At 29.2% G+C, this 13,960-nt stretch overlaps 1 protein-coding gene across 1 annotated transcript; it reads left to right on the top strand.

The window, feature by feature from the left end:
• Nucleotides 1-3,260: 3,260 nt before the first annotated feature.
• On the top strand, nucleotides 3,261-12,725 carry LOC129915122 (solute carrier family 22 member 3). Its single transcript, XM_055994585.1, has 6 exons — nucleotides 3,261-3,796; nucleotides 3,853-4,007; nucleotides 11,441-11,609; nucleotides 11,669-11,985; nucleotides 12,045-12,179; nucleotides 12,241-12,725. Exons 1-6 carry the CDS (start codon nucleotides 3,273-3,275, stop codon nucleotides 12,723-12,725), a joined length of 1,785 nt encoding a protein of 594 aa, XP_055850560.1. The 5' UTR covers nucleotides 3,261-3,272.
• Nucleotides 12,726-13,960: the final 1,235 nt, after the last annotated feature.

The raw sequence follows: 13,960 nt of genomic DNA, 5'->3' as shown, positions 1-13,960 counted from the left end.
GTCAGATTTAGCTAAATTGATGTACAAAAAATCTTCGATCTTAGATTTAGGTAAAACTTTTTATTTTCAATGAGAAAACAAAAATATTTTTAAAACAAAGTCCAAAGGACTTTTAGGTCCATTTTCTTCACTCGGAGTTGAACATAACTTGAGAATTTTTAATATAAAAATTCTCAAGTTTTGTTCAACTCCGAGTGAAGAAAATGGACCTTAGACCTTTTATTATTAGTAGAGTAACTAAAGCAAATTATTAGGGAACCCGGCCGAACAGCTCCGATTTTGACGATTTTTTTTTTCAAACGTAGGTAACTAAAAATACTTTAAAGTCTATAGATTAAAAATTGCCGGTGTTGCCGTATTGTTTTTTAAAATGAAAATTAATTTTTTTTAACAAAACCATTTTTTTTGCATAAATTTCATAAAACAAATGATAGCAAAAGATTCTCTAGGTAATTTAATGAAAATATATATAAGGCAGTAAGCGATAATCTTCCATCGTTTAAGCGATAAATGCAATTTTCTAACATTCTGACCTCAAACACAAAAAAAATATTTTGAAAACAACGGCAACACCTACAAGATTTTAATATACATTTTTAAAAAGCCAGAAGCTCATTCTTATCTCTTAAATTTAAATCCACTAAATTTAATCAAGACTTTTTGAAAAAATGGTCCTCAAACTCAGAATTAAAAAAAAAAATGTTATTAGAAAAATTTAAAATGACTTTTTTCCAAACTTTTTCTAATAAAATATGAATTTATTTAAAAAAAATTTTTGGCCATAAATATTATCAGTTGAATTTCGAAGCAAAAAAGGTAAAATATATCACACTTTTGAAAAAAAATGAAAAATTACTTCAATTTCAATGGTTTTTTTTTTATTAAAACTGAATTTTTACATTGAAATAATTAATTTTCTCAAAGACTGTGGTAAATAGGAACTTTAAATTTTTTCTATTTAACTTTCAACAGTAAGGGTTATTAAATGAATAAAAAATAATTTTATGTTTAGATGTTGAACTTAAAAAAAAAAATAAGTTACATTTTTTTTCAAAACTGTTATTAAAAAAAGTTCTTCGAAAATGAAATACTTTTTAATTTTTTTCATAAACCGTAATACATATTGACATTTCCTTTTATAATTTGAAATCATAATAAATGCAGCCAAAAAAATTTGAAATAAATGCATTTTATATTACGACCAAGTTTAAAAAACGACATGTTAAAATTTTTTTCAATATTTTTTTTTTTCAAAAATCTGAGTTCAATTACCATTCTTTCAAAAGCCTTTCATTCAATTAACTTAATTTTAATTTTACATATATGACTAAGCTTCTAGCTTTTAAAAAATGTATATTTGAATATTGTAGGTGTTGCCGTTGTGTTCAAATATTTTTTTTTGTGTTTGAAGTCAATTAATAAGAAAATTGCATCTATCGCTTGAGCTATGGAAGATTGTCCCTCACTCCCATATATTTTTTTTCCTTGAATTTTCTAGACAATCTTTTGGCATCAATTAATTTATGAAATTTAAGAAAAAAATTTGTTTTTGTTCACAAAAATCTTCAATTAAATTTAAAAAATCAAAACGGCAACACCGGCAATTTTTAATCTATAGACTTTAAAGTATTTTTAATTACCGACGTTTGAAAAAAAAGATCATCAAAATCTAAGCTGTTCGGCCGGGTTCCCTAATATTGCCAATTTTTGAGCTTTAGTTACTCCACTATATAGTATTGTTTGGATTTTTACTTGCTCTATAGCATAGAGCAAGTATTGGTTTTGTGTCAAAAAAAAAATTTCGAGGTTTTAATCAAAACTTTACGATGATGGAGAAGTTAGAAAAGTGGGTTTCGTTATGACTTCCACGTCGGTCTATGCGTTGGCGCTTCCATCTGTGCATGAAGCTGCAGCCCAAACGGATAAACCGATTTTTTGGTACTTTTTTTTTGTTATTAAATATCTCACTTAAAAAGTGTACCTCCCATACAAAATTTTTGAGTTATTGCAATTTCCTCGAAAACGGCTCTAAAGATTTCGATTAAACTTAGTGTACCTACATAATAATAATCTAAGCTATTCTAATCAAACTGCGTTTTTAGTTTTTCTCAAAAAATTCGGATACCTACTGGAAATAAGGATGGACCGTTTAAGGATGGACCGATTTTATTCAAACCGTTCACATATATATTTCTTATGACTTAGCCCTGATTTTTCAATCATCAGTTAGACTATCAGAAGAATAAATGTCAATATAAAAAAAACTTTTATTCCTAGGAATAAGCTCTATCTGAGGTTTATCTGTCTATTGAAAAATTGGCCCTTAAAAGGATTGTGTTTATTCAAATTTTAAAAAAAGTAGAAACAATTTTTTTTTAATGTTTAATCATTTTAAAAAATTTTTTTTCTGTTTTATAACCAAATCGTTAAAATCAATTGGCAAGCTAATATTTATGTACTATTTATTATAAGAGCAAGTACGTGGAAGTCGTGCATTGTAATTTGTTTAAATCATCGTTAAAGTTATTTCTATATAGTAACTTTCTTAAAAATTGATTTGTTTGTTGATAGGTATTTGAGAAATTGCGTTGAAGAAAGTGATTTTCTTCTTGTCGGTGCTCCCGCTATTTATTCCGTCTAGTTCTTATAATTGCATTAATTTGTTGTACCTTTAAGGTTTGTCGTTTGTAATTTAAATTAATAAATCTTCAAAAAAAAAAATGTGTGGAAATTTCTGTTCGATGTGCTTATGAAAGGATATGCATAAATTCTTTTTTAAATGTATGTATTATACGTACAACATATTTTTTGTTTTTCTATTTGTGTTAATTTCCATCATTTTAATTTCAATCAAGAGTACCTAATTGGCATTTTACAAGAACATGAACTTCAACAGAATGATTAGTTTTTTACACTCGATTTCTTTCACTAAATGTACATTTATCAGATGTCTCAGTTTATTGCACTTTTGTCGAATATAATCTGCTTACTATCTGAACGAATTGTGCCAAATGTTTATTTTTAAACTTAAAGACTACGAACATGGAGGTACACGAATAAAATGCGGGAAAATTTATTTTAGAAGTAGGCAAAGTTCTGTGGTTGCAACGTCTCGTCTCGTCGCGTGTCGTGTTGTTGTTCGTTCAGAAAGAAAGAAATTTCTGTTGATTTCTTAAAAAAATATTGAAATAGCTTCAAGAATAATAGTCAAAAAAGCCTTTAAAAAACCTACGGTTTTTTTAACAGTTTCCACACTTTTCTTCTAAAAAAGAATGTCCCCAAGGCAAGAAGATGTTATTGGCCAGGTGAATGGTGATTTCGGTCGTTGGCAATTGAGAACAATCCTGCTGATATTTTTCTTAAAAATTCCTTCCGCTTGGTTAATGGCAGCAATAATATATACAGCGCCATCTCCTCGAAAAGGGGAGTACTACTGTAAGCCACCGGAGGCCTTAAAAGAAAATTTTACCAAAAATTGGATTATGGTTCCACATTCTGTTCAAGAAGGAACAAATACAGATCGCGAATTTGACATTGACATGTGCCATTTATATGAAAACACAATACAAAACAATTTTGCAGCAACGCATTCTAACTATTCAAATCCGTTTAGAAAGCCTAAGGCTCAACAAAAGATTATACCATGTGAACATTTTCAGCACAATTCAAAGTTTGAGAGCTTGGTGACGCAGTTTGATTTAGTTTGTTCGCGACAAGTGCTTGTGAGTGTGTCACAGACATTTCATACAATTGGAACTCTTGTCGGAGGGCTGATAACCAAGAGTGCTTTAAATCAGTTGGTTGTCATAAATCTTTGTTTTTTATTGTTAATGATTCTATACATAATTTCAGCATTAGTCCTCGAAAACTGATGCTGGTCGGAATGGTTGGCCAGATTATTTGCGGAAATCTAACAGGAATGATGCCAAAGTTCAGTTTGCATGTGATCTTTAGGCTTTTAACATCAGCTTTTTGCTGTTTTATGTATACTACTGGACAAGTTATACGTAAGATAAATATCATTTTGTTTACCTCTGTTATTTATTTTTTAAGGAAAATAATCCGAGTTTGTAATTTTATTGTATGACAAATTTTGTTTGCCATCTAACAAAAAAGAAATGGTAACGGAGTTACGAATAACAGAGTTACGCGCGACAGAGTTACGGCCGTCAAAGGTACGCGAAACCGAAGTTACGAAAAACTAGAGTTACGAATTCTAAAGTTATGTTAAGCTATGACATGTGATTTTTGGGTTGGCAACAATTGCGAGGAACGATATGGAATTATGGAAACATAAATAAGAGAATATTGATACGTAGGTGCAATATTAGTTGGACAAATAAGAAGTTAATTTCAAATATGTGCCCCAAACTTACATAAGTATACTTATGCTTTTTTTTCTATTTCAACGTTTTTGCGATCTTCTCACAAAAACAAAACCATATATGTATATCTATACCTATCCAATCAAAATTTTACAAGATTAAATAACACCCATTTTCGCTTAACTCATTTAGTTCTGACCAATGAGAAAAATGTTAATCTCTTGTTTGTATTTCCATAGTTCCTATATCGTTCCTCGCAATTGTTGCCAACCCAAAAATCACATGTCATAGCTTAACATAACTTTAGAATTCGTAACTGTAGTTTTTCGTAACTTCGGTTTCTCGTAACTTTGACGCTCGTAACTCTGTCGCCCGTAACTCTGGTATTCGTAACTTCGTCGGTTTCCCAACACAAAATAGTGAATATAATTACTAATGAACCAAAATCACATAGATCTTAGGTATCTGTTTTTCGCATCGAAGTTTTTGTTTATAAACTGCTTGGGTGATAGATTAGGCTAAGAATATTCATGTAATTTCCGTTGCTTCCCACTTTAGATCCAAGAATTAGGCTAGGCGCACACATGCGATTTTGATCGCGCGATTATTCAGTCGCAAATTAGATGACAGCAATTTCAATGACTGTAGACACAATTTTCAAATTTTTAATCGCAGGAAGCATGTGTGTGAAATCCTTGTGATCCATTTTTGCGACTGAATAATCGCGCGACTAAAATCGCATGTGTGCGCCTAGCCTTACATGTCGATGAAAAGCACACAAAAAAAAAATAAAAATATGTGTATTAGTGTGGTCCACGTTAAAAGGCAAAAAAATAAATCAAACAAATTGATGATTTTTTTGATTTATTTTACATACATATAAGAAAGTTAAAGCCCTCTTAAGTCATGGGAAGAGGACGCTCATCAGCTTTGAAATATCCGATATTGTCACTTATAATCTGATGATATTGTTCTAGGACTTATCTTTGAGTTATAATTTGGCTCAAAAATGATTACCCCACAAGTTCCGCCAGTCAATATTCTCTCAGAAATTAAGGATGGCAGGATTCTTTAAAGCAATGAGTACAATTATAAACTAAAGCTTATAGATTATCCTAGTCTTGATAGTACCTAAGCATTCTTATTTATATTTTATTTTAATTGTTAAAATTATAATCGATGCTTTGAATCTTCCGTATTCCGTTTCGCGTTGACATTTACTATGTCTCCTACCGAAGTCTTAGAATTTTTTCTAAGCCTTTATGCAATTGCTGGCTTTAAATTGATTGTTCATAGCTTTCAAGCCAATTCTTTTAAAATTATGTACGCAAGAATATTAGCTTGATTCAATTAGCTTGATCTTTAAAATTTGTTTAGACCAAATTATTTTTTTATAGGAAATCTGAAAAAAATTAAAAATTGTCTAAGAAGGCAATTATTTGTCCACCTCGAGAAATGGATATAAACAAAAAGTCATCATTTTTCCACCCTAAGTTCAGAAGATTTATTTAAAAAATTACTTTTGTATACTGAAAAATTCAAAGTCCTCTAAAATTATTAAATAATTTTTTTTTTTTTTTCAAAATTCAAATATTTGTCGTTTGTCTACTTCGAGTTCTTTACATATATGTACCTATGACAGAAATCGTCTTTAGTCCATCCTAAAGGCTTAGAATATATTCAACATACAAAGTTTTCACTGAAAAATGTCCAAATATTTTAGCACTTAACGTTAACCGTATGTTGTTTATACAAAACAACAGAACTCTAAATTGAATAGATACAAAATAGAGACGACACACAGTGGGACGACCCATAGCAATAAATAAAAAAATCAAATATTATTGCGGTACTTTTGAGTGATTGGTATGTCATCCCAAATATATTTAGGTTCTAACTGCATCAAAATTATTTGCGTTGTCCAATTAGTGCAAAAGTTATAGAGTGCTAAACATTGTCTAGTTTAATTTTTTGACTTTGAGTAAGATTTTCTTTTTTACACCTAAAAGGCTCTCTGGGGTTTTTATGGTTTTATACTCAAGAAAGCGTCCTCTAAAGGAATCAAGAAAAAAATCTTGCGCCAATTTGCCCCAAGTAATTATAATCGCGTTTTTTAGGTTCGACCCCCTATATCAAAAATGACCAAAATTTAAAAACTTGTCTGGATAGTGCGAAAACAGACGTTTTGATGGGTTCTGTTTGAAAATTCAACAACTTCTTCTGGCTTAGAGGAGTCAACAGGAGATGTAAAAGCTCAAATACAGGAAGTAACTAAATTTTATTACCTCAAAGTAAAGTAGAAGATGGAGCAGTCTTCTAAAAGACTCAATCGGTTCATGAGCGCTAAGGAATAATGCCTGAATTTTAATATGAATATCACTAAAGCTATATACATGGTTGCGTAAGTGATAACATCAATTTAAAACAAAAAAATGCTCTTTAAACCAATATTATTTATAACATTTTACCATTTTAATCAAAAATGATGGGATCAAATTCTATAAAAACGCAAAAATTCTTAGCAGTTGTCAAATCTGCGGTCAAAAAGTTTATATATATCAAATTATGATCGATATATATACCAATATTCATCAAAAAATTATATAGATATTAGTTTTCCCCTAGAATTTAACCCGGACGACTTAAGTTATACCTCCGAAATCGACAATGAATAAAAAGTTTTGTTTCTTTATTTTTTTATTTTATTATTTGTTTTGAATATTCAAATTAAAGTGTTTTATTATCTATACTATTATTAGTTCTATTTTACATAAATTAAAATAATAATAAAAAGAAAATCCTAAAAAACAAAGTTCGCTGCTCAACTCTTTTAATTAAATAAAAATGAATTTCCTGGCTAAAACGTTTCCATTTATCTGGTTTTCATGTTTAATTCATAGATTTAGGTGTAAATAGACGTCTTAATGCAACTTTGCGTAGTTTCAGTCACTAAAACACAAGACATTAGAAATGCCGATTTTTCCATACATTCGTCCCACTGTGCGACATCCTCAAAGCCAATTTTTAATTTTTGTATATGGTTTTAATTTGTATTACTTAAGGTGGTTTTTTGCGTATTAAAAAAAAAAAACAAGTTATTCAACTAAGTAAGCCCCACAGTCAAAATTTAGACTCTCCCACCGTATAATTTTGAGTTTTTAAATGCTCAAAAAAATTCAAATGGTTTTACTATTCACTTCACTATTAAATTAGAGGAAACTAAGAAAGTCACTGTGATGTATATGCGTTACTTTTATGTATGTTACAATCTTACGCAAAAAAAAACTTAAATTTGGGCATTTTATACGATTTTTAATTTGCAAACACCCATACAAAAATAGATTTTATTCTAAAACATTTTTGAAGGGTTAACTAACGAAAATTTTGGGTGGAAAACATGGACAAAAGGTGGAAAAGAGAGAAAGCTCCGACATGCATCGTAAAGTGACTGCGACACTTCTAGCAGAGAATAATTGGCAAACAGAAGGATTTCCGATTCTCAGAAATAGTCCAGTGCATTTATGATGTTCATATATGGGCGACATAGCAGTTTGTACCACCCCCAAATTTTGTTTGCTCATTCGATAGAGCATTGGCTGAATATCATTACCCTGATTTTTCGCACTCGCGAAACTCACCTTTCGGCCGCCATCTTAGATTTTAGTTTTTGTTGAATATCCCCATTTCTATTCATCCTACATAAAAGTTGTTCATACAAGAAACGTAGGCAATTAAATTTCGCGTCTTTTATGTTAAAAACACTTTTTCGATATTCTGAATATTAAAAAAGTTACAAGCCAAAAAATAAAAAAAACCGACAAAAATGACAATTTTAATGATTTGAGCACTTTTTATCAAAATTATGAAAAAACGATTATTCACCTTAAAATTCTCTACAACTCTGCTATACAACTTTTTTTTTTGTATCGCTATAATTAATAAAGTTATTAATACTTTTTTGTTAATAAATACCCCTTTTTTACGAAATGAAGAGACTTAAATATAAAAAAATTGCAGGTCATGAATTTTCTCTTGTAAAAAATACTCACTAATCATTTTAAAATAAGGGATTTGGTAAAAAAAAAAAATTAAGAAAAAAGTAAAGAGAATTTTTAACAAAAAAAAGTATTAATAATTTTTGTATTTATAGCGCTAGAAAAAAAGTTGTATAGCAGAAGTGTAGAGAATTTTAAGGTGAATAATCTTATTTCGGAAGGTTTTTTCATAATTTTGATAAAAATGCTCAAAACTTTAAAATTGTCACTTTTTTCTGTTTTTTTACTTTGTTGGCTTGTAACATTTTTAATATTCAGAATATCGAAAAAGTGTTCTTAACATAAAAGACGCGAACTTTAATTGCCTACGTTTCTTGTATGCACAACTTTTATGTAGAATAAATAGAAATGGAGATATTCAACAAAAACTAAAATCCAAGATGGCGGCCGAAAGGTGAATTTTGCCAGTGCGAAAAATCAGGGTAATGATATTCAGCCAATGTTCTATCGAATGAGCAAAAAAAATTTGGGGGTGGTACAAACTGCTGGGTCAAATTATAAATGCACTGGACTAAAAGAGGTTGGTTTGAGTTTCGCAAACTGCAAGCACGGTTTATATGGCCCTTGCTGTTGATTTTAAGCTTCCAATTGTGACGTAAGAAGACCTGAATATAGGAATTCGAAATTAGTTCTATAAGATTATTGGGAAATTGATTTAAGTAAAGTGAAAAGTCCTAGCATCGAAATACTATCGAATGTATAAATGTTGTTTCGATATCAACCCGTTGAACCCTTTCCGTTCACTCAAGAAGCCATAAGAGTCGGAAACCTGAGAAGGCCATAGTGGATAACAGTCGTGAAATAGTTAGAGCTGGGCACTATTTCACCAACTACAAGTTACAACCACAAATTTGTAACTTGTAAATCACAAGTACAAATTTGTACAATGGAATTCTGTTTCACAAAGTACAAATAAGTAATTCACAAATTTGTGATTATGGAAAAACAAATTACAACTAACTTTTAAAAACCACAAGTTTGTAGAATTACCGTTTCACCAAATATATTTTTTTCTTGTAAACAACAAGTTTATCTCACAAACTTGTAAAGTTCGTTGTAGTCTTAGCATTGACCGTTGAGTTACTTAACTCATAACGACAGAGGTTAAAATTGATTTCAAATGAAAACTAAGTTGATATTTAATATGAAAAAAATAGGATTGCCATTTTTAAAACTTGAGCTCTTATTTGGCAACCCTATTTTAAACGGCAAATTGTCAAATAACTAATACTGTCATATCTTAGTAGTTTGATCAAATAAGAAAATTTTTTAGATACCAAACAAAATTGTAAATATATTGTATGTATTAAGATTTTTCTATTGCTGGATTATTTTTATATTTATTATTTTATAATGATATCCATGGATTTATAGAAGTAAAACAAAAGGTAAAATAGTGAGTAAAATTAATAAAAAAAATTTAAGGAATGAAGAACTACAAATATGACAAACAAAAACAAGCCTCAAAAGAGAACGAATTTTACATACTTAAGAGGCAGGTTAAAGCGATCAGAAAAATGTTTTAAACAGATATTTTGTGATCTTTTCATTTGATTTGAATTTTTAAAGCATTTGTTATCCATTCCAAATTCAAAAAAAAAAAAATATTTACTACAAATAAAAAAAAATTGCATTAAAAAAATATTGATTGCAACTGAAAAAAATTGCATTTAAAAAAAAATATTGCAATTGAAAAATATTTATTGCAAAAAAAAATTGTTTTCATTGAAAAAAATGTAATTGCAACTGAATATTTGCATTGAAAATACAAATTTTATTGCAAATTAAAATATACTAAATAAAATATAAAAAAATAAAAAATAAAAAATGTTCTCAATAGAAAAAAAATAAAGTGTGTGCATTAAATATTTTTTCCTAATATTTGTCGAATTTCTAACAATTTTGGGTATCTGACCATACCAACATAAGTTATTTCATCTACCTATACTGTATAACCTTATCAAAGGGCCAAAATGTAAAAGATTCGACGAATATTAAAAAAAAATATTTAATACACACATTTTGCATTGATTTTTTTAATGCAGAAAATGTTTTATTTGTAATATAATTTTTTTCTAATGCAAAAAATATTTTTTATTTGCAATAAAAATATTATTTTCAATGCAAATATTTTTCAGTTGCAATAACATTTTTTAAAGAAAATGTTTGTATTTGCAATAAATATTTTTTTTGTAATGCAAATATTTTTCAGTTGCAATAAATATTTTCATTATGAAATTTTTTTACTTGCAATTAATGATTATTGTTTTTAAATTTCAAATGCATTTTTACAACACTGAATAATTATAACGTAGGTAGCTTTTCTAAAAATAATAATAATGGCCTTCGACGTAAGGCCATTTTAAAACTTTAACACTCTAAATACGGTTTTTACAAACTTGTATCAAAAATGACATACGTCTTGACTCTTGTAGAAAATCTTCACAGATAAATAGAATCTTGTAACTTTTTTTTTTTGGTGAAACAGAAACCCACAAGAAACTTGAAAGCTAACAAATTTGTTACTTGTAAAATACGAAACTTGAAACAGAAAATGGATTTTTTCACAAATTTAAAATTGTAGATTACAAGTACAATTTTGTGATCACAAGAAACTGGTGAAACAAAATTAATCGATTTTTTCACAAATATTGTGAAAATTACTTGTAATTACAAATTTGTAAGTTGGTGAAATGGGGCCCTGGAAGAAGCTGATACATCAACGAAAACCGCAATGGTGCGCAGTATGTGTATGTTGGCGAGTGCCAATATCTAGGTTTTCTGTTAAACATTGGCTCTAAAAATGTCAGTTGTGAAATGTTCTTTCTCTATATAACTTTTAAAGAAGAAGGAACATCATAGGTTTGGGGTAAGAAAAAGAATCGAGAGTTTAAATAGAGTTTCTCTCATGGAGCCATTTTGCACAAGGAATACTCAAGTGCATTATAAAAATTTATTTATAGATTATTTGTTGGAGCTGCATTATATTTATTACTGTGCTAATTTTATTCATATCAACTTAATAATACTCTAAACGCTAATCTAATATTTTGTATACAGTTACAGACATAACAGGTGGACAAGCTAAAGTAATTGTGAGATGCCTCTTTGAACTATTTTGGTCAATTGGCCTAATTTTACTACCGGGAATATCAATTTTTGTAGATGATTGGAGTCAATTATATTATGTGATATCATCGTTCACTATTTTTTTGCTGCTTCTAAATAGGTGAGTCTAGTTTCTGCAGCAAAGAAAAAAATTTGAAAAAGGACATGATCTTTTTCCAGATGGATTGCTGACTCACCTCGTTGGCTGGCAAAACATGGAAAATACGATGAAGCACTTCAAGAACTTCTTGAATCAGCAACAATTAACAATAAAAACATTCCAGTAGACCTTGAAGAACAACTCAGGGAGTATGGATCGTTTATAAAACATGATAAATCTCTATCTTATTTATGCATTTGGGATGAAACTACTAACTGGAAGTATGTATTAGCCTTGCATTGGGCTTGGGTTTGGGCCAGTTTTCTGTACAACTCAATGATACTGGCTATTCGACAATTTGGAGTCGATCATATTCATATTAATACCGTTACTATGGGTACATTTTGTAAAAAAGTTTATGTATAAGACTATCATACTTATAATCATTTGGCATAGGTTTTGCAGAAATGGTTGGTGTCATACTTGGACTATTTTTAATTCTATACACCAAAAGACATTGGCTTTGGGCTGGAATATCTATGATTAGTACGGGATTATTGGCATATTTGATTTGGTTAATACCTTCAAATCGTAAAAATACATTTTTGTTTCATATTTTGGGCAAACAAATAAGAAATTTTTCAAATTTCAGTTGGTGAAACTCAACGAATCGGACTTGGCATGATACTGTGTTTGGGAATCAAAGGTGCAAGTGCAGTATCAATGTCAGTTCTCACAACTTGTTCTGGAGAACTTGTTAGACGAAATTGCAGACGAACTCTAATGGCTTCAGTTGTAATTCACAGTCGATTTTGGCTTATATTTTCATCGTTATCATCAGCATTGAGTCTAATTCATAGTTTGGCACCACTGACAATGTTTGCCTCATTAGCTGTTTTAAATGGACTTCTAATGTGTTATCTTAATACTGAGTTTTGGAGTAAAGAACAGCAGGGTTCAGCTCGGGTACCATCATTAGCGGTTTATAGAAAAAGCTTGGCATTTATTCGAATGAAACGTAAACCAGTGATGCCAAACAAAATTTCCAAATTGGAATTTTCACGAAGTATAAGCATAAGGGATCTGTGGATGGAATCAAAGCAGCAAAAAAGCAAATATGTCAGGAATTCGGTTTGAGGTATACAAAAATTATGTTGAGTTATTTTAGTTACACAATTATGATAATATAAATGAAATAAAATAAAGAAACTTTTTTTTAAATAAAGTCAAATTGAATTGATTTGAAAATAGTTTGAATTTAAAATCTTATTCAAATACAAAAATCCAATGGCAAACAAGAAACGGAAATGGCGATGAATGTTTGGGCATTTATGTATATTTTGTACCACTACTACATGAAAAAATTAATATTGTATACACAAACCTATCCAATACATGAATTAATTGCAGTAGCTTTGACAAGAACCTTATCACACGACAGACTTGTAAATTTTTATTGCATACCTTAAGGGAGCTTTAGAGACAAGTAAGTGAGGTATGTTTATTAACTTAACGAAAAATATATTTTCGATGGTGAATAAATTTTAAATTAAAAAATACGTTACCTTAAAGTATTTCAAAAATAAAAAATAAATGAAAATTAACATAATTTTTTTACAAAAAAATACTTTTTTTCAAATTACCAACCTCTTAAAACTCAAAATTAATTTTTTTTTTCAGTGCAAAAATTGTAGGTATATTTCACGCTTTTTTTCAATTAACCATTGTAATTCCAACATATGATATCACATTTTATCGTAAGCCCACAATTTGTTCGAAAATCATGACGAAAAATCTTTTTTCCACTTTTTTTTCAGTGTAAAAATTGCCCGTTTTTTGGCATAATTTTTTAACTAAGAGTGGGCTAACGAAAAAAAGTGATGTTATTTGGTGGAACTAGATACCATTGTTAGTTGAGAAAGGTCTAAAAAATAATATTCGTGTACTGAAAAGAAATCACCTCACACACACCATTTCATATTTGTTGTTACTTATGAAAAATGTTTGGATAGATTTTACTAAGCATGTAACTTTTCTAGGTGGTGCTCATATTTGAAACCAAAAAAAATCAATTATTTTTACACTTGAAAAAATATTTGTATTTTGTGGTTTTTAAGGTGAAATAAAACAAATCAACTTAAGTTTCTTAACAGGAATGTAATATGGACTACATTCAATCAAGTAAGAATTCAAAGTCAAATAAATAACTTTTCAGGCGCAATGCACACACCAGTGAATTTACTTTTTCTAAAATATAAATTAAACAGGTCACTGTGGTGTATGCGTACTATTTTTTGTTTTGTTTTATGAGGTGATTACAAAATAATGCTTCTATAATTTCTAAACTAAGAATAGCAAACATAAAGGTTGGG

The sequence above is a fragment of the Episyrphus balteatus genome, chromosome 3 (genome assembly GCF_945859705.1).
Source record: "Episyrphus balteatus chromosome 3, idEpiBalt1.1, whole genome shotgun sequence".
NCBI lineage: Eukaryota > Metazoa > Arthropoda > Insecta > Diptera > Syrphidae > Episyrphus > Episyrphus balteatus.
This window is presented reverse-complemented; position numbering and strand designations above follow the sequence as displayed.